At 39.7% G+C, this 22,120-nt stretch overlaps 1 protein-coding gene across 1 annotated transcript; it reads left to right on the top strand.

Annotated features, from left to right (window-relative positions):
* The first annotated feature begins 1,079 nt into the window (after window positions 1-1,079).
* On the top strand, window positions 1,080-21,790 carry chst6 (carbohydrate sulfotransferase 6). Its single transcript, XM_077596191.1, has 2 exons — window positions 1,080-1,454; window positions 17,842-21,790. The coding sequence occupies exon 2, from the start codon at window positions 17,925-17,927 to the stop codon at window positions 19,119-19,121; it is 1,197 nt and encodes a 398-aa protein (XP_077452317.1). The 5' UTR covers window positions 1,080-1,454; window positions 17,842-17,924; the 3' UTR covers window positions 19,122-21,790.
* Window positions 21,791-22,120: the final 330 nt, after the last annotated feature.

Raw genomic sequence — 22,120 nt, forward strand, 5'->3', positions numbered from 1 at the left:
CATTAAAATAAAAGGCAATAAGTAAAATTATTTTATTAATTTTTTTATAAAAAAGAAGACAAAGCAAATTCACAGATGGGAGTTTTTATTAAAACAGTAAAACTTACAAATTATACGCAATGGCTTGTAGGTACTGGACTTTGTTTGCATACTGATCCGGGTTTTCATAGTCAATGAATATAATTTGAAAGTTTTACTGTTTTAATAAAAACTCCCATCTGTGAATTCCCTTTGTACATAATTTGTAAGTTTGTATTGCATTTGTAATTTTTGTACATAATTTGTAAGTTTGTATTGTATTCATAATTTTTGTACATAATTTGTAAGTTTGTATTGTATTTGTATCTTTTGTACATAATTTGTAGGTTTTACTGCTTTAATAAAAACACCATCTGTGAATTTGCTATTGTAAGTTTTAGATCAATTTGTCAGGAATAAATTATCTGTGGATTAACCTGTTGAACCCTGGTTTGTCTCCTCTGATGCTGAATATGCTCCATTGTTAGACGGATGAGTCATAGTTTTAGCCGTTGGAGTCAGATGCTAAAACTAACAATCTAATAAGGTAAAAATGATTTTTGGTGAGTAAAATATGGCTATATTCCTAAATAATATTTCAATTGTATGAGGTTACTATTGATGATTTTTTTTATGTCTCGCAGCTGTAGCTGCAGTAGAGGTTTTATAGCCATAAAATAGTGTTTGAGGGTTGGATTGATTCCGACAGCTGAAGGCGTCGCTGCAAAATTCACGGACCACCACTGATTCACAGTAATCACATATTCGGTTTATATTCTCAATCAAGTCTTGTATTTGTTACACACTCCACACTGGTGGTCAAAATGGGTACTGAAACACCCACTAAAAATCAAACTAATGCCCATTTTGGCCTGCTGGAAAAGGACTTCGTATATATAAATGGGAGTCAGATCAGGAGGGCGCGTCCTTTCTCTGGCAAATAAACAATGTGATCCCATTTCTGTGTATTTTCCGTGTGTTTATTTAAAGCAATCCTCCAGGACAAACAAGAGCACATGGCGTTGTGATTATGAGGTCGAAAATGAATAAACGCCAATAACATGCATCCAATAATGGTCAGGGAGGAAGTCACAGAGGTGAAGGGATGCGACCACAAATGCGCACACAGTGTTTTGACCAATGACTTAATGAAACCTTAGGAGACAACAAAACACTCTTTCACTGACCGTCGTTCCGCCTGCCCTCCTTTGCCCACCCATCCAACACTTTTCCTTGTAACCTAAACCTATAAACCTAAACAAGCGGCCAGCCCACTGGCGTCTCGCCAACGGTCACTGACCACGTCTCAAACTTGGCTTTACAACTTGCACGGAGTCGGACGAAAAGGACACAAGGAGGTTGGTGTGTAAAGCAGCTGCTTCGAGAGAAGTTCAGAGTGAGGCGTGCAGTGTGGAGAAAGAAAGGTCTCTGAATAGGTAAGCTCTATCACAGGCTTCGCCTCAAAGTAGTTGCTATACCCAACAACCAGAAAGGTACGTTTGTGCTACTCCATTAGATTGAAACGACAGCAACGGAACAAACGGCGAAAACGTTTTTTTCTTCTCGAGCCATTTCTCTTTTCTTTACACTAACGATTCGTGCTTGTTAAAATACTGCAATTGCTATGGGAGCCAAGCTAACGGAAACGTTTTGTTGCTGCCTATCAGATGTATTTTTATTACTATTATTATTTAAAAGTCTTATATACACGTTTAGTGTTAAACGGGGTTTTATTACGTGGAAATGCTGAAAATGTTATATTTTAAAACTGTCGCCTATATTTACAATACAAAGTCGTTCTAGCCAAAGTTTTATCAACAGACATCAAATAAACCCCAAATTATTCCAAAATCTAATTTTTCACAACCACCTAATACCACCAAAAGTTTATATGCAGTACCTGAACAACTTCCATTTCGAGTGATCTAAAAATACATAATAACGTTTTTAATCTCATAATTGTGGTTTTTTCTAACAATATTATTCAAATATATTTATTATTTAAATATAATATGTCTACATTTTTACAAAATTTTTGAATATAAAAAAACATCAGAGCTGAAATTTCTAATATGTCCTGAATTTCAAAATGTCACCTGCTGACCATTCTAAGGCATTGCAGAAATGAGATTGAACTTTTGATACTTAAACATAACATAATCTACAATTATTGTACCATAGTCACCCATTATAATTCAGATGTTTGAATGCATTCTAAATCTAATGTGCAAAAATGCATTTCCCGCGATTTCCACATCAATTGTTTTCTTTACACTTGTACAGACGTACGGCATGCCAAATTTTTGTGTTGCGAACATTTACTCCCCTTCACCCTGAGCCAACCCCAGAGGCTGGTAAATGATTTTGCCTTTTTGCAGTAGGCTCCAAAACGATGCATAGTTGTACAACAATTCTGGTTGGGATTTAAGTAGAGGACGCTGCAGCTTCAAACAGTATATGCCGTCAAAGCCCGCAAAGTATGGCATAAAAATTTGGGCCCTCTGTGACGCTCGAACCTCATACGCATTGAAGCTGGAGGTCTACACCGGAAAGCCTCCAGGGGGAACGCGTGAACACATTGTCAGAATGCGTGTGGTGCTGGGACTCACTGACACGCTGGAAGGGCACACAATAACAGTGGACAACTTTTTCACATCAATACCCCTTGCACCAGAACTGAAAAAAAAGAAACCCACTTGTGGGTACTGTAAGGAGGAACAAGCCGGAGCTCCCTGCACAAGTGACACGCACAACAGGAAGGCAGCCCCTGCTTCACCAAAGACATGACTTTGGTTTCATACGTCCCCAAAAAAGGGAAAAATGTGCTGGTGCTCAGCACAGCACACAATGAGCCTAAAGTGGAGGACGGGGGCAAAAGAAAACCCAAATATATACGTTATTGGTCAGAGAAGTCACCAGCTGTAGTCACTCATAATCACTCACAAGAAGTTAAGATGCCATGCCATGAAGCTCATTTCACTGACACAACTTTCTAAGTCACCAAAATTGCTAATTCGTGTTGCTGTATGTATATTTTTGACCCAGCAGATTTGATCACTTTTTCTGTTAACCCATAATAACGTCATAAAAGAACCAAACTTCATGAATGTTTTTTGTGACAAAGAAGTATCTGTTACAATCACTATATATATATATAATATATATTATATATATACATATATAATATATATATATATATATATATATATATATATATATATGTATGTATATATGTATATATATGTATGTATATATGTATATATATGTATGTATATATGTATATATATGTGTATATATATGTGTATATATGTGTATGTGTGTGTATATATATGTATATGTGTGTGTATATATATGTATGTGTGTGTATATATATGTATATGTGTGTGTATATATATGTATATGTGTGTGTATATGTATGTATGTGTGTATGTGTATATATGTATATATATGTATGTGTATATGTATTTATATATGTAGAGTATTTAGTTTTTGTCATAGCACAGTACTGCTTTTAGTGTCCATAGAGGGCAAAAAATACAAATAAAAAAATAAAAACTATGTACAGTGGGGGCGAATAAGTATTTATTGTGCAAGTTCTCCTACTTGAAAAGATTACAGAGGCCTGTAATTGTCAACATGGGTAAACCTCAACCACGAGAGACAGAATGTGGAAAAATACAGAAAATCTCATTGTTTGATTTTTAAAGAATTTATTTCCAAATTAGAGTGGGAAATAAGTCTTTGGTCACCTACAAACAAGCAAGATTTCTGGCTGTCAAAGAGGTCTAACTTCTTCTAACATGGTCTCCACTCGTTACCTGTATTAATAGCATCTGTTTTAACTCATTATCGGTATAAAAGACACCTGTCCACAACCTCAGTCTCTCACACTCCAAACTCCACTATGGCCAAGACCATAGAGCTGTCGAAGGACACCAGAGACAAAATTGTAGACTTGCACCAGGCTGGGAAGACTGAATCTGCAATAGGTAAAACGCTTGGTCTAAAGAAATCAACTGTGGGAGCAATTATTAGAAAATGGGAGACATACAAGACCACTGATAATCCCACTCAATCTGGGGCTCCATGCAATATCTCACCCCGTGGCGTTAAAATGATAACAAGAACAGTGAGCAAAAATCCCAGAACCACACGGGGCACCTAGTGAATGGCCTACAAAGAGCTGGGACCACAGTAATAAAGTCTACTATCAGTAACACAATCCGCCACCAGGGACTCAAATCCTGCACTGCCAGACGTGTCCCCCTGCTGAGATTTTGAGTGAAAGTCGCCTTCCATCAGCAAGGACATTGAAGATGCGACATGGCTGGGTCTTTCAGCATGACAATGATCCCAAACACACAGCCAGGGCAACAATTGAGTGGCTTCGTAAGAAGCATTTCAAGGTCCTGGAGTGGCCTAGCCAGTCTCCAGATCTCAACCCCCTAGAAAATCTGTGGAGGGAGTTGAAAGTCAGTGTTGCCCAACGACAGCCCCAAAACATCACTGCTCTAGAGGAGGTCTGCATGGAGGAATGGGCCAAAATACCAGCAACAGTATGTGAAAAGTTTGTGAAGAGTCACAGAAAACCTTTGGCCTACGTTATTGCCAACAAAGGGTACATAACAAAGTATTGAGATGAACTTTTTGTATTGACCAAATACTTGTTTTCCACCATGATTTGCAAATAAATTCTTTAAAAATCAAACAATGGGAATTTCTGTTTTTTCCACATTCTGTCTCTCATGGTTGAGGTTTATCCATGTTGACAATTACAGGCCTCTCTAATCTTTTCAGGTAGGAAAGCTTGCACAATTGGTGTTTGACTAAATACTTATTTGCCCCACTGTATGAGTGTACATCACTCTACACTCTACTGCAGGGGTGGCCAACTCCGGTCCTCGGGAGCTGCTACGCAGTCTGTTTTCCAAATCTCCCTCCTCTACCACACCTGAGTCAAATGATCAACTCATCAGCAAGCGGTCCAGAAGCTTGATACTGATCCAGATTATTTGATTCAGGTGTGTTGGTGGAGGGAGTGATGGAAAACAGACTGGATAGGGGCTCTCGAGGACAGGAGTTTGCCACCCCTGCTCTCCTGGACCCTAGTTGGCTGTCCCACAACAACAACCTCCATGTTTCATGATTCTCTTATGCCCGTTTGACCACCGTTTGCCATTGTGTGCTTGAACTTATGCTTGGAGAAAGCTGAGGCCGAGTGGCTTCGACAGACTCGCAGTCTAGCCTCAACCTGAACTGCAGCCTGCGGTGGGCGAAATTGTGTCGCGGGGGCAGGCGATAGGGCTGGTGCTCAGTAAGGAGGACATTGAAGAGTTGGTCTAGGGGCATCAAAACGAACTCAACGGAGCAGGAGTTAAGGCAACGGTCGGCAAAACATGAGGAATTGAACGATAAAGCAGCTGAGTAGGAGGAGGAGGAAGTAGGCATCATTCCAACAGCACAAATCAGAAAAAGAATGGGGGAGAAATTTTACAAACTTTCCGACTTCGTGGAAAAAACATCCTGAAGAAGTGTTTTTGAGTCATGGGATTGCCCACTTTGACATTTGCGTTGCGCATTTTAGAAACATTAAAAGTCATCAAAGGTAATTGTCTTTAGATTGATTTTTCTTAAAACGTCAATTACCTATCAAGCACTGCCAAAGCAGATTAAACCCAAACTGGTAAGAAGCAGTGGCGATAAATAAAATGGAAGAAAAAATAGATGCCAAAGAAATCATAAAATGTTAATAAAAAAGATTAAAAGTTCAAATTAGTGTTGTTTTGAATTCTTAATTTTACGTTTACAAGCAGGGGGGGCGCCTTTGCTGGTCTCACCTGCTTGTTTAGAACCAAAAGACAATTGTTGCGCTATTAAAAAAAATCTCTTTTGAAAAATGGGTGTTTAACAAATAAAAGATTGAGTTTACACACTTGGAGAAGGTGAAAAAAATTCAATCACTCGTCTATTAGGACCCGACAGCCGTTTCTGGCCACCATAAAAAAAATGCAACTCTCTATGTTGCACGGTTTGGACAAACGTAGCGAGAGAGTCTTAACATACACACACACACACATAAATCACGCTTTATTAGGATTATAGATGACCGCTGAGGTCGAAGCCTCACCACCACTTTGAAATGCAGAAGATTGTGCCGCCATCTTGGTGCGCTTCAATTGTTTATACTTTTCCCAACTCGAGAACTCCTGTTTTTTGGCATAATTGGTGAAAAGTGACATTGCAAAAGTATGTAAAGTATGCAAAAAAAGGAATGTATAATATATACAGAAGCAGGAGTATGCCTTTTAGGAAAAAGTAAAGAAAACTGACCGCCAATTTCAAAAGAAAGGCTGACAAATTTTACTTATTTAAGCAATGTTTGGGTGTTATTTTTGGTAAAACATTTTAAACTAAAGTGAACATATGACCAAAATAAAAACTTGCACAATAGCGGTGCTGTTGCACAGTTAACTTCAAGCGGAAATAACTAATCCGAAGCACTCCAGTGTGGTTTTCAGGTGCACACACATCCATCCATAAATTATGCTTTATAAGGATTAAAGAATAGATAAAGCGTGGTTTATGAATGGGTGGATGTTTTATAACTCCTGTTACGACAGAAAAAAAAGTGTTCCGGGGAGCACCCAGAAACTCGAAGGCGTCCTACCTTACAACTAAATTGGGTCAGCGCAGCCAGCAGCATCATGTCTCGCCGAGTCTTCTCGTAACGACCGGGAAAAAAGTGTTTCGGGAGCACCGGGAAACTCGCTGGCGGAAATTCTTTCAAAAATGATGTTTCTAAATGACGTGGAAAGGCATCCTATGTTACGACCATTTTTGACCATGATTGGGGCACATTACGTGACCGGACGATTCGCCGAAATATGTTTCGCCGACGGAAGTGTGGCCGACGGACAGTTCGCTGAACGGTCGTGTGTGTACAGACGCTCCCCTACTTACGAACATACGACTTACGAACAACGGTACATACGAACATGTCTGCAAATTGCGTTTATGTCGAAAATTGTTCGTAAGTTCGATTTTGTATTTTTTTCCGAGTAGTGCTTCTTTCCGCCGCTAATACCGACGCCTGGCGCTGTGAGCGCTCAGCTCACCCCGCATCTACCTTCCTCTGCCCAGTTCGTTGCAGTGCGTAAGTAGCGTAAATTGCGTAAGTTGCGTAAGTGCGTGACGTATCTCCAGTGTGCAAAGAACCTTTTTCATTTTTATCATGAAATATCTCATGCAGCCATTATTCAATATGGTTTGTGAAAAGCGAAAGGCTTCTATGAGGGAGGTGCAAGGAAGAGGCAAGCCATTTCATTTGAAACGAGTGGCAATAATAACAAAGCTTGATGCGCGTCAGAAAATGGTGAGCATTGCACGGGCATACAACTTGAATCGTTCGACCATCAGTACCATTTATAAACAGAAAGATCGAGCAGCAGGACCCAAATATTGAACGTTGCACAAAGTTTGCAAATCAATTTAATGATGCCATACAGTGCTACCGCATCATTTATGATGAAAAAAAGAAGAAAACTGTGCAATCGTCGTTAGATCGCTTCTTTCGGCCAGTTTCTAATACATAAATCTCTCTTTCTCTCTCTCTCTCTCTCTCTCTCTCTCTCTCTCTCTCTCTCTCTCTCTCTCTCTCCAGTACTGTACATATTCTCTCCATTTTATTAAATGTTTTTAAGTACAAACCAATGCGTGTTACTTATACAAGCCTTAAACATACAAATGCACTTATATAAACCTTCAATATACTTATATAGGCCTTAAACATAAATTATAATACAAAATATAGCACTGAATCAACTTACAAACAAATTCAACTTATGAACAATCGCTCGGAACCTAACTCGTTCGTAAGGCCCGTTACAGATAACATTCATTTAGGAATAACAAGGGCATGTACTGCCCCCCGCTGGACATATTTCTAAATACAAGTACGTACTACACTACAATGTGCTGCCAATTTTTATATATTTTTTATTTTATCCTTGCGTTTAAAGTAGTAGCTATTTGGACACGCAATGTAATTTATCAAAGCTGGGGATTGATGTCTGACACTGAGAAAAAAACACCAGAAGACTTATGTGAAATTCTAAGTGCCATGGACAGACTAGAGAACTAGAGGGCTTGGAGAACAATACCTGAAAATGCCATGGAACACACTTTTACTTCTAGTTTAATTTTAAATAATTTCCCATTATTTTAGGAAATATATATTCAAAATGATTTGCTGAGAACCTTAATTCAAGGATTAATCTCAATGTTTTCTATGCTGGTGTAAATTTTCTGGAGTAGGATTTCTGGATTTACAATTTCATTACAGTAGTACTTACTGTTACTACAACTTTATTTTCTCTATTTCTTCTGTCACGTACTGTTCTGCGTGATCTCCAAATGGCTACTACTTTAAACGCAAGGATAAAATAAAAAAATAAAAAATTGGCAGCACATTGTAGTGTAGTACGTACTTGAATTTAGAAATATGTCCAGCGGGGGGCAGTACATGCCCTTGTTATTCCTAAATGAATCTTATCTGTAACGGGCCTAGGGCGGGGCGAGCGTTTCGGCGAAACGTCCGTTCAGCGAACTGTCCGTTGGCCAAACGTCCGTCGGCGAAACGTCTTTCGGCGAATCGTCCGAGTACCGGCACATTATGTAAAAACAATGATTCATACATCAACTCTGCTTTCAGCTTTAACAAATAAAAGTTGAGTTTACCCACTTAGAGAAGGTGAAGAAATTCAATCACTCGTCTATTAGGATCCAACAGCCTTTTCTGGCCACCATAAAAAAATTCAGCTCTATACGGTTTGGACAAACGTAGCGAGAGAATCTTAAAATACACACACACACACACACACACACACACACACACACACACACACACACACACACACACACACACACACGCGCACACACACACGCACACACACTTACCCCTAAATCACAATTTATAAGGATTATAGATTAGATATGTCTTCATATGCTCTCTGTCTGTTGCCTAATAGTAGCTCCCTGAAACTTGTGCACCTGCGAATACATTTTGCATCTTTTATTATTTATTTATTGGCTTATTAAATAATTTCATCATTTTCTCTCATTTTTGCATATTCACGTCTTTCCTACAAAATAGGGACACCGATCAATTTAAAGGGTTCAGTTGGTAGTTTTGTGCAGACCGTGGAACAAATTTGAGAATTTACATATATAGTATTGCTCTACTTGCAAAAATGTTCAACTTGCAAAAAAAAATCCAGTAGAGGAACGACTGTAGTCCTTTCGCATTCATATCCTGTGTGCACCACTAGATTGCTAACTCTGATGCTACATTAGCTCCTCCCCATCTTCTTTTTCTCCTAAACGTTAGTATGGAACTAGCGTTCACGTCACTTCAGTGCCCCTGTTCTTTGTGGTGTTCGGGTGGTGTAATTATTCATTCATTCATCTTCCATACCGGCCATCCTCGAAAGCGTTGTTGGAGTGCAACCCAACTGTCCCAACTGTCTTCGGGCGAAAGGGAGACTACACCTTAGGCCAGTGTTCCCCAAGCCGTGAGCGATGCTCAGGTGTGCCGCAGAAAATTACAAGAAATCATACATCATAATAATCCATCCAAAAGAGAGAGATTAAAATCAAACTATTACGAGGTTAAAATTGAAATATGAAAGCATAGATTGTACGATAACAAGATTCAAAGCGAAATATTATGAGATTAAAGTCACTTTGTAATTATTCATTCATTCATCGTCCATCCTCGAAAGGGTTGCTGGGGTTGCTGGAGCCTAACCCAGCTGTTTTCGGTCGAAAGGCGTACCCCCAATCATAACGCCACCAGCAGGAATTGAGTCCGCGCCTGCCCGCACCGAAGTCAGGCAAGTGAACCTCTACACCAGGGGTCCCCAAACTTTTTCCTGTGAGGGCCACATAACTTTTCCCTTCTCTGATGGGGGGCCGGTGTCAGTTTGTAACAGAAAAAGTGTGACGATCGTAGGGGAGCTTAATTTTTTTTTATTGTTTTCCAGAAAGCCACACAACCAAATAACCCTTTCCAGGTTCTTTACAGAAAAAAAGTCAGGAAACATATAATAACACTATTAATGAAATAAATAATAACTCAATAACCCTCTCTGAGTTCTTCACAGAAAAAACAGGAAATAAATAACACTATTTATGAAATAAATAATAACTAAATAACTCTCTCTGGGTTCTTCATAGAAAAAAAAGCCATGGAACATTAACTTTCTGTTGTGCCATGCACAATCTTCTCCCTTTGCTCTGAAGTTTATGCACGACACCACAACCGTCATTACAGAATCCCACGTCAACATTTTGCAGCACAGTGCTTGCTGGTGAATTTGGCAGTGGACTCGTAGCGGGGCGGTGAGACCCCTTTTTTCCAACTCCCGGTTCATGCGTCCCATTATTAGACCGCGAGTTTCGGCCACCATGCTAGGAGCCCCGTCAGTCGTGATGCTAGCTAGCTTTGACCAGTCCAGGTCCAACTTCTCCATGGTTTGGCACACTTTGTCAAAAATATCCTCTCCCGTTGTAGTCCCTTTGAGACTTTGGAGGGCTGCCAGATCCTCGCATATCTCAAAGTTTGCGCTAACTCCACGAATAAAAATGAGCAGTTGCGCTGTGTCTTGCACGTCCGTGCTTTCATCCAGTGCTAATGAAAAAAAGTCAAATTATTTCGTCTTCTGCTGCAGCTGGGCATATACATTACTCCCGATTTCTTCAACGCGTCTGGTCATTGTACTCACCGACAGACTTATAGCATTAATGCATCTTTCTTCTCGGGACACACCTCCTCCGCGACAGTATCCATACATTTCTTAACAAACTCTCCGTCAGTGAAAGGCTTACCGCTGCTTGCTATCAATTTAGCAACCCAAAAGCTGGTCCGAACGGATGCCTGGTTCTGCTGAGATAGTAGTCCACTTTTTCGCTTTGAGAGTTTGTCTGCTCGTATTTGGCCTTGCAAGCTATCGTACTTGTCTTTGTGACGGGATTTATAGTGTCGGCAAAGATTGTATTCTTTGAATACCGCCACCGTCTCTTGACAAATGAGACAAACAGCCTTTTCTTTGCATTGAACAAAAAAATAATCGTTTGTCCACTCCAGGTTAAATACCCTGCATTCTGAATCAATTTTTCTCTCACCTAACTCTTTCGCCATTATTCCGTTCTCAAACAGGTTGCAGTTTTTATATGCTTGAATAGTCCGCGATGGTCCCAGGGCTCCGCCCTCACCTGCGATCGTCCAGATGTCTCGGTAACACTGGACGTGCCCGCCTGCATCAAAGGGAAACACTCTCCCCGCGCGTGTCACCAAAGAAGCAATGCGAAGCCCCGCTTCACTGGGATGATTTGTGGGCTCAGCAGGGGTGCAATGAACCAAACACAAGATTAAAACGTCCCAGTCTTCAAGGCCAAATAGGAAAAAAAATCAGATAATGTCTCTGGTATTGCTCAGAGGGCCGGTCCAAATGTGCCGGCGGGCTGCATCCCAAAAAAAAAAAAAAAAAAAAAAAAACATCCGATAGCGTCTCTGGTATTGTTCAGAGGGCCGGTCCAAATGTGCCGGCGGGCCGTGTCTGGCCCGCGGGCCGTAGTTTGGTGACCCCTGCTCTACACCATGAGGTGGCTTGTATAAATTTACGTACCAGCCAAATAGAAAGAATTGATTCGTTCATTATTTTCTGAACCGCTTTATCCTCACAAGGGTTGCGGGGTGTGCTGGAGCCTATTCCAGCTGACTTTCGGGCACGAGGCACTGAATCGCTGGCCAGCCGATCACAGGGCATGGGAACACACAACCATTCACGCTCACACACATACCTAGGGTCAATTTAGTGTCCAACCAGCCTACCATGCATGTCTTTGCAATGTGGCAGGAAACCGGAGTACCCAGAAGAAACCCACACAGGAGAACATGCGAACTCCACACAGGTGGACCGACCTGGATTTGAACCCAGAACCCCAGAATTGTGAGGCCGAGGCGCTAACCACTCAGCAGCCGGGCCACCCCCAAATTCAAAGAGAATCACTATTGGAATAGTAATGATGTGTAGCCTTGTAACAGCATAAACCCCCCTTATGATGTCACACTGGTCCAGAATTGTTTGTAGTGCAATGAGGGAGGCAAATATTTTATCAAATTCTGTCAAAAATGCAATATAGCAAGTTTCAGTCTCGATCTATAATGTTTTAAGGTGATTAGAGAAAGTAAGTTTGCCCCCCAAAAAATCGAAGGTACAATTTTGGTCGGAATAGCCCTTTAACATAGCCCTGTTCCCAGAATATAACAGACATGTATAAAACGTTTGGCACGGGTCAAGGGGGCCTGAATGAGAAGGATTTTTCTCATTCCTCTGATTTTTTTTCCCTCACCTTTCTCCACCCCGGGCCCCCATTAGGGCTGGGGCCGGATGTGGCTTTTTAGATTTAAATTATGCCCTATCATCATAGCTTTATATACTGAAGTAGTCAAATGTTTAGCTTGCAGTGTTTGAGCTGAATCAATTCAATTCCAAGGTTGATACATATGGCAGCTGTTGAGGAAGACAGCCTGGCCTATATTTATTTATCCTTTATTTGCAGCCAGTTACTACAGATGGTCATGGCTGCTCCATGCAGTGATGGAAATCTAAATCAACCTAATCAAGCGTTTTGTTTAATGCAGACAGCTGAACATTAAATATTTATTATTATTATTATTTATAAGTGAAACAATACTCCAAAATACTTAATGTAAAGGCAAAAATACTAGATTTTAACATTGTTTAAATTCAGTGGTACCTTTACTTTCGATATCTCAACATACGAAATATTCCAATTATGAAGTACAGTTGTACATCTGCTCATGAGTGTCTCTAAATAGGAAATTTTCAGGTTACAAAATTGATATAAAAATGACTGTTCCAATATACGAAAACAAGATCCAAGGTGGGTGGCCCTTGGGATGAGTGGTTAGCGCTTTCCCCTCACAGTTCTGGGGTCCTGGGTCCCAGGTCGATCCTCCTGTGTGGAGTTTGCATGCGTGGGTGTTCTCTGGATACTCCGGTTTCCTCCCACATTCTGAAAACATCCAAAGTGTCCAAATATAAACGCTTGACTGACCAAATATAAAAGTCCAAATATCGGCAAAATAGTATCGGTTGATTTATACCAAAAATTCACCACTTTTTCTTGCAAGGTGATGTAACTTTAGAATTTTCCAATAATACTTTCCTGTATGGTAATATTGACAATAGCGATATGAACAGTAATAATTTGGCATTATCGTGCTTAGCGCCATTAACCATGACATGTGCATATGTTGGTTGGTAAAATGGATGGAAAAATAAGTACTGTAGCTCCACTCGTCTTGGCGAAAGAAAGAACATGATGTTCATATATGAATTAACCCTGGTGCAATTTGAAACCCTAACCTGTTCAGACTGTAACATGTACTCGTTTATTTTTTGCTGTGTAATTTACATTGAGTACACATTCGACTCTGTTTGTCCTGATTAAAATGCCACATTGCTATGATGATGCATCATGATTCTCCATTGCAAAGCACTTTTCTGGCAACCCAAAGCAAAGGGATGGCCTGCACCCCTCTTACGCCCTCCAAAATTGATCCTGGTTGCAGTACCGTTTTTGGCCACCCGTATTGTATAATGCTCCTTTACTCTTATCTATTTACGCGTTTATTCCGTCTTTTTTCCTTCTAAAATTGATGCATGCATTGCTGCTAAGAGTGTGAATGACAATTTTCTTGATTATACAATGTAAGGATTGAATGGGCACAGCAACAATACCTTAAATGTTTAATAAAAAATACGTTAGAATTTCACCCATCTCTAGGATCTTGAATAGATTGATTTAGACGCCCAGAGGAGAAGGATATCCTGCTTTGTCTTTAAGTTAAACAAAGCATCACTCACTTGAAGCCTCTGTTCAATATTTGCTTATACGTTGTTAGTTTACACAGTCATATCGAGTTTCATGAAGGGATGAAATCTAACCCATGATGGAATAAGTGAAAATTTTAGATCGACTCACTTATGTCAAAGTCAATTTTGCTTTAAATCACCTTGCGTTTGGAATAATCAAGCATAAAAAAAAGCTAAATTTCTTATGATCAGGGTATTGGTCCAAAAATTAAAAGTTAAAATATTTCATTAATTACATTCAATACATATTTATAAGTTCGCAGTCTAGCTTTGAATGCTCTGTTGACGCATATATATATATATATATATATATATATATATATACACACACATTTGCGCCTTATATTGCGGAAAATACGGTAATTGACAATGTAGAGCAGTGTGTGTGTATGTGCGCATATATGAGGTGTATATATATAGATATACATATATATACACATATATACACACATATATACACATTGATATACCGTATTTTCACGACTATAAGGCGCGCATAAAAGTCAAATTTTTTCTCCAAAATAGACAGGGCGCCGTATAATCCAGTGCGCTTTATATATGGACCAATACTAAAATTGTTATCACGATAAAATAAAATAAATCAGTCGATAGGACAACTACGGAAACCAACCCCCGACTCTACTATTTTCCCGTCGATAAAGTACTGCGCAGTGACTGCTGGGATATAGAGTTCTTAATACACCCAGTTCTTCAATACAGTTAGTATGATGGCGACCACACTAATTTGGTGCTGGCCGTCATTTCGGCTGTATTTACAAAAGAAATTCTGCCGCTAAATGTTGGCGTCAACAGAGCATTCAAAGCTAGACTGTGAACTATGTATATATATATATATCCCAAGCAGCCCGACTCTACTATTTTCCCGTAGATAAAGTACTGCGCAGTGACTGCTGGGATAGAGTTCTTGCGCGCAACACCCACACGCTAAAAACACGCTTTAAAAAGGCAACGGAAGCAAAACTGTTCGGTTGTACTTTATTTAGACATTTTACAACTTACTCACGTCATCATCACCCACAAATCCATCAAGGTCCTCATTTTCTGTGTCCGAATTAAACAATTGGCCAAATGAGTCTTCCAAAACGCTGGGTCCCGCGGTTGTAGTTCTTAAGCTTCCGGGAATGATGGAAAGCTCGGAGTTATTGTATATAATATATATACATAGTTCACAGTCTAGCTTTGAATGCTCTGTTGACGCCAACATTTAGCGGCAGGATTTCTTTTGTAAATACAGCCGAAATGACGGCCAGCACCAAATTAGTGTGGTCGCCATCATACTAACTGTTAGTATGATGGCGACCACACTAATTTGGTGCTGGCCGTCAGTTCGGCTGCATTTACAAAAGAAATCCTGCCGCTAAATGTTGGCGTCAACAGAGCATTCTGTAAATACAGACGCTCCCCTACTTACGAACATTCAACTTACGAACAACGGTACATACGAACAACGGTACATACGAACATGTCTGCAAATTGCGTTTAAGTCCAAAAATGTTCGCAAGTCCAATTTTGTATTTCGCGCCTTTTTCGGAGTAGTACTTCTTTCCGCCGCTAATACCGACGCCTGGCGCTGTGAGAGCTCAGCTCACCCAGCATCTACCTTCTTCTTCGTTGCAATGCGGAAGTGCGTGAATGTATCTCGTGTGCAAAGAACCTTTTTCATTTGTATCATTAAATATCTCATGCATCCAATATTGAATATGGTTGGTAAAAAGCTAAAGGCTTCTATTGAGGGAGTTGCAAGGAAGAGGCAAGCCATTTCATTTGAAACGAGTGGCAATAATAACGAAGCTTGATGCGCGTGAGAGTGGTGAGCGTTTCACGGGCATTGAATCGTTCGACCGTCAGTACCATTTCTAAACAGAATGATCGAGCAGCAGGACCCAAATATTGAACGTTGCACAAAGTTTGCAAATCAATTGAATGATGCCATACAGTGCTACCGCATCATTTATGATGAAAAAAAGAAGAAAACTGCAATCGTCATTAGGTCGCTTCTTTTGGCCAGTTTCTAATACATAAATCTCTCTCTCTACAGTACTGTACATATTCTCTCCATTTTATTATTATTTTTTTTTTCAGTACAAACCAATGCGTGTTACTTATACAAGCCTTAAACATAAAAATGCACTTATATAAACCTTCAATATACTTATATCGGCCTTAAACATAAATTATAATACAAAATATAGCACTGAATCAACTTACAAACAAATTCAACTTATGAACAATCGCTCGGAACCAATTGCGTTCGTAAGTAGGGGAGCGTCTGTACAGCCGAAAGGCTTAAGAACTACAACCGTGTGACCCAGCGTTTTGGATGACTCATTTGGGCAATTGTTTAATTCGGACCACAGAAAATGAGGACTTTGATGGATTTGTGGGTGATGATGACGTGAGTAAGTTGTAAAATGTCTAAATAAAAAGTACAACCGAACTCAGTTTTGCTTCCGTTGCCTTTTTAAAGCGTGTTTTTAGCGTGTGGGTGTTGCGCGCAAGAACTATATTTCCCAGCAGTCACTGCGCACCGGAACCCGGAAATAAGCTGCTTCCGGTAGCCAGCGCTATTGCGTTTCGACGTTCATCCATATATAATATATAATATATATGCATCTAATGAAATGGTGCGTGCTTTGTGTGTCTAAAATACAGAAATAGCACTCGTTACTGACACAACGGCGTAAAATACGATGTGCCAAAGAGTCGTGAAAATACGGTATATATATATACATATATATACATATATATATACATATATATACATATATACACATATATACATATATATATATATATATATATATATATATATATATATATATATATATATATATATATATATATATATATATATATATATAGATATATATATATAGATATATATATATATATATACATATATATACATACATATATACACCTCATATATATGAGGTATATATATCTCATATATGCATTCAGGGACTGAGCTCGTATGTCGATTTTCTCGTAACTCAAACGGACGTTTTCCATAGAAATGAACTAAAAACAAATTAATTCGTTCCAACCCTCTGAAAAAACACCCAAAACAGGATATTGGATTGGAAAAACATTTTTATTTGTTCTAATTCGCCATCTATTAACAAAGTAACAAATAACTAGTGGTTTAATATTACTAAAATGTGTTTAATAGTTCTAAAATTAGATGGATTTCGCGGAAGGGAGAGAGAGTGACAGAGAGAGGGGGAGAATGGGGGGGGGACTTTTTGCACGGCAACACACTCATAACATAACAAACAAATTTAAATGAACTTGGATTACGATGCAGACACATTGAAAAATAAGTTTAATCTAACTTTACACTAAACTTAATTCAAATTTTGTTTTAAATTTTGATACCTTTCTTCTCCCGTGTTGGCTCTACTTGCCCCGCCTCCACCCTCACTTTCAGATGCAGCTAAAAGGAACCTATCGAGGGATGTTTGCTTTTGTCTTCCCTTCTTGGTTACTTCAAAAAGTATGGCAGTAAACATGCCAACGACCTCTGTAAACTGCTTGTCATAATTGCCAAATGCGTTCTGCCTTATGGTTATTTTTTGTTCACTTTTATTTCATGCCCCCCATGATGATTAGTCAGGGTCTGGCTCCTTTTTTCTGATTAATAGTTTTAAGTTCTGATCTCTGACTCTCTCATCCTTCAGCTCTGGCTGTTTGTTGTTTTCCTACAGTTGAAGCAATTAGCTATAACATATTTTTTGTTCCTTGCCAGTCATAGGTACATAGTGTTATCTGGTAAGTTAGTATTAATTACATTGAGTTTCTTAGTTTTCCTATCCTGAAATATTTCTGTTCTCCTCTTCAGGCTCTTTTGCAGCACGTACAGCTTGCAACTCAACAGAGGAAAAGCATCAACACCAAATACAAGATAATAATTGACAAGAAATCATGACCCGCTACAAAGTGAAGCTCAATACTATGGTTTTCCTGTTGATCCTGCAGGGAGCAGCAGTGGTGCTCTTCTGTGGATGGTACATCCAACTAAGCCCTTGTGACTCAACCCCATCTAATGGTAAAGTTCATGTTTTGCTGCTGTCATCATGGCGATCAGGATCATCCTTTGTTGGTCAGGTGTTCAGTCAACATCCATCTGTCTTCTACCTCATGGAACCTGCCTGGCACGTTTGGACCAAACTGAGGAACTCTGGTGCGCAGGCATTACGCATGGCTGTAAGGGACCTTATGCGCAGTGTGTTCCATTGCGATTTTTCTGTGACAGAGGCCTATTTGCCAAAGCATTATAATGTTTCCTCTTTGTTCATGTGGAGTCACAGCCGTGCATTGTGCTCACCCCCAGCATGTTCACTCACGCCGCGTGGCTATTTCAGCAATGAAACGCAGTGCTTAAAAACATGTGACGCAATGGGACATCAAGGTGTGCAAGAAGCCTGCATTTCTTACAGTCACGTAGTTTTAAAATCTGTGCGTATTTTTGAACTGGAATCCCTCTACCCTCTCTTTGAAGATCCAAAACTTGACCTCCGCATCATTCATCTGGTTCGGGATCCACGGGCCGTCGTCCGCTCAAGGGACCAATCTGTCAAAGCTTTTGTTAATGATAATGCTGTTGTGTTGGAGCAGAGGAACATTTCAGAACCTGAGGTACAATACCAAGTCATCCAGGAGATCTGTCGAAGTCATGTTCGCATTAGTGAAAGGGCCCTACACACACCCCCGCCATTCCTAAAAGGCCGGTATAGAATGGTTCGCTACGAGGATGTGGCCCGAAATCCGCAAAAAGAAATAAATGCCATGTATGAGTTTGTAGGCCTGAACATGACCAATCAGATAGAGAAATGGATTCATAATATGACTCATGGAAAAGGCAAAGGTTCCTTGAAAGAGGCTTTTCAAATCACTTCAAGAAACGCTGCAGATGTTTCCCAGGCCTGGCGCACCTCACTCCCACATAACAAGGTTAAACGCATCCAGGAAGTGTGTAAGGAGGCCATGCTATTGTTTGGGTACACAACTGTTAATAGTGATAAAGAACAAAAGAGACTTGATATCGATTTACTGTTACCAAGTAAACCATACCAGTTCAGCTGGTTACCACGCAGAACAGAGCACCCTAGTAAAGGTTAAAACTGAGTGGTAAAAGAGACTCTTCTGAACGTAATTAATTCATTGTTCTTTATAGTCTTTATAAACTGTGCTAGCAGAGAATTAAAAAAAACACATTTTGTCATATGTCTGAAGAATATTGGTCATACTATCTTGGGCACTTTCTGGTTAGTTTTTTCACAGAGTGTAGAGTTCAAAAGTAATTCATCTTCCACAGTGCCCATCCTCCAAAGAGTTGCGGGGGTTGTTGGAGCCTAACCCAGCTGTCTTCGGTGGGCGAAACGGCAGACTACACCCTAAACTGGTCGCCAGTCAGTTGTAGGGCAAACAGAGAGACAGACAACCACTCACACTTCCACCGAGTGGGAATCGAAACCCAGAATGCCCGCACCAAAGTCAGGCGGAATAACCACTGCACCATCGGGTGGCCCTAGTTCTAAAGTAATAACTTAAAATTCAATAAAATCGGGCCAAACCGAATTTTACAAATATATTTTAACAATGCAGGATTCTAATTTCAGGTCATACAGGTGGTTTTGACATTAAGAGAAAAAGTTGTTTTTCTTGTAGAAGTAAGGAGACACTAACATCTAAGACAAGGATTTGACCGAGAGAGCCATAAACAAATCATATTTTTAAATGTAATTCCTTGAGTGCCATACCCAGAATTTAAAAGTAAGATTTTTTTGTCATTTAAAGACTTTTAAAGTACAATAAGTATCTAAATTCTTTTAATTACATTGTTACGCTGCTATCACGCATAAGGAGGTCTAATGAAAAGAAAAAATATTGTAAAGCAGTGCTAGAATCAGCAATTTAAATTTGGATGTGCCAATGCATAGCTCCCATTGGACAATGGAACGCATTCAAGGTGATGACGCCAACACAGAGTTGTGCCTACGCGAGGCTCCCATTGGTCATGCAGCGCCGCTAGAGTTAGTTGTCGGCACCACTGATGTCCAAACGCATTGATCGATGTAGAGGCGCTCAAAGTAGTGTCGCGAAAACAGATGTGCCAACGCATCTCTCCCTTTGGTCAATCTAGCGGCACTAGAGAGTGTCGGCGTCACTTTGATGTGCCAACATGAGGCTATTATTGGTGCGTTCAGGACTTGGCTCTCTCACCAGCAGGATTCACATTTTAGCTTACAAGTCAGCATAGAGCCAAATGCACCCATCAAAAGAGACATTTGTGGCTCGCTTTGTTGTCAAAATTTGAAAAAAGGTTTGTTGTGTGCAATAAGAAATTTTAAAAAGCTGTTTTCGAAAAACTCGAAATGATTTTGATTGATCACTTATTAATGAATATTTTTGTTATGCCACTGCTGTTTTTTATACTCCTCAAATTATTGGATGATAGGAAGACACTGATTACACCAAGACATTTTTGGATTTTAATGGATGTCACAGTTTGGTTCTACTTTTTACAATTTGTATGTTCCATGTGCTTGTTTTTTCTTTAAAAATGAGCAGTGTCCTAATTTTTTGTGAAATATGTGACAAACACAAAAAATAGAAAACATGATTTAATAATGTATTAAAATGAATAAAAAGTATGCAAAAACAGTTTCTATTAGTGCAGGAGGAAGCTAACGTTAGGCAATAGACAAAGTACACAAACACATGCACCTAAACACAGATCTACACGACTTCAAATTATGAATTCATATGCATGAGCTTTTTCAGAAATAATCGACTCCATCACTGTATGTCCTGCAATTTCTTTCTCCTCCATTCAATGGAGTAAAAGTCTCTATCTCGTTTTTCAGTGAAAACCCTTTTTTGAAATCACAGAGAAGCCATGCCAAGGAGTCATCACTTTTAATGCTTCCTTCTGCTTCAATATTGTAGCGATGGTAGGTGGGTTACGGCCGTAATGCCTAGCAATATCAGTCATGGATAGATAACAGGGCTTGCTTCTTCATTTCATTCACACCCGTAATTTTAAATAAAGTTGCTTTGACCACACTTGAAAAAAATAACGGGAGAAAAATCATCGATAGTTGTTTGGAGACAGTCAATGGAAGGCCTGTGGAATGTGGGGAGATTGTCAAGCAGGACGCAACGATTCTGAATAATTTAAAAATAAAATTTTAGGGATTTTCTAATTTGGATCTTGTTTTCCTATATCTCATCTCATTTTCTGAACCGCTTTATCCTCATTAGGTTCGCGGGGGGTGCTGGAGCCTATCCCAGCTGACTCCAGGCCAGAGGTGGGGGACACCCTGAATCGGTGGCCAGCACACTCACACCCATACCTAGGGGGAATTTTGGAGTGTCCAATAAGCCTACCATGCATGTCTTTCATGTCTTTTTTAACCATTTGTATTTTAAAGCACAGAAAGTTCTGTTATCCTTCAGGATATCACCATCACTGTCCTCGTGGCTGTCTTTTTTTTTTCCTCCAAAAATGGTAGGAGAGGCAGATGTACTTGTCCTGTTTCTTCTATACAATTTGTGTCCCCGGTGCCAAAAGACAACAACGACCAGTGCAAGGACAAAACAGTGGCAGCAAGTCAATCTGTGGAGCGGAATTATATGTTATCATCGCGCACTGTTTATTTTGAGAACGTGCGCATCACAGACACTTTTATTTTTTATGGAAACAGTGTCGTTTGTTTGTCTCCTTTTTTAGCCATCACATCAAAGTCTGGATTTATTGAATTGAATAAATGCTTTTATTGTCATTATACATGTATAATGAGATTTAAAGCTTTCACCACATAGTGCACAAATAACAACAGACAGACAAACAAATAATCAAGAAATAAGTAGTCCAAGTGAGGTCAGCAGAGTGAAGCGGGCTTGTTCCGTCTGAAGTCCAGGATGAGTTAGTTGTCCACTTCATATTAAACACTCGGCATTCGTTGTCCACTTTCCTTTTCTTAGGTCCGCTCATCTTTACAGAAGGGCTGATGTGTCGAGAAGGGTCAGAGGGTAAAGTGCAAAATGCCTACGCTTTACTTTAACAAAGAGAATGCATCTACAGTGCCTTCTAGTCGAAAACATCAGTATCAGGG

Source organism: Stigmatopora argus, chromosome 3 (genome assembly GCF_051989625.1).
Source record: "Stigmatopora argus isolate UIUO_Sarg chromosome 3, RoL_Sarg_1.0, whole genome shotgun sequence".
In the NCBI taxonomy this organism is placed as follows: Eukaryota; Metazoa; Chordata; class Actinopteri; order Syngnathiformes; family Syngnathidae; genus Stigmatopora; species Stigmatopora argus.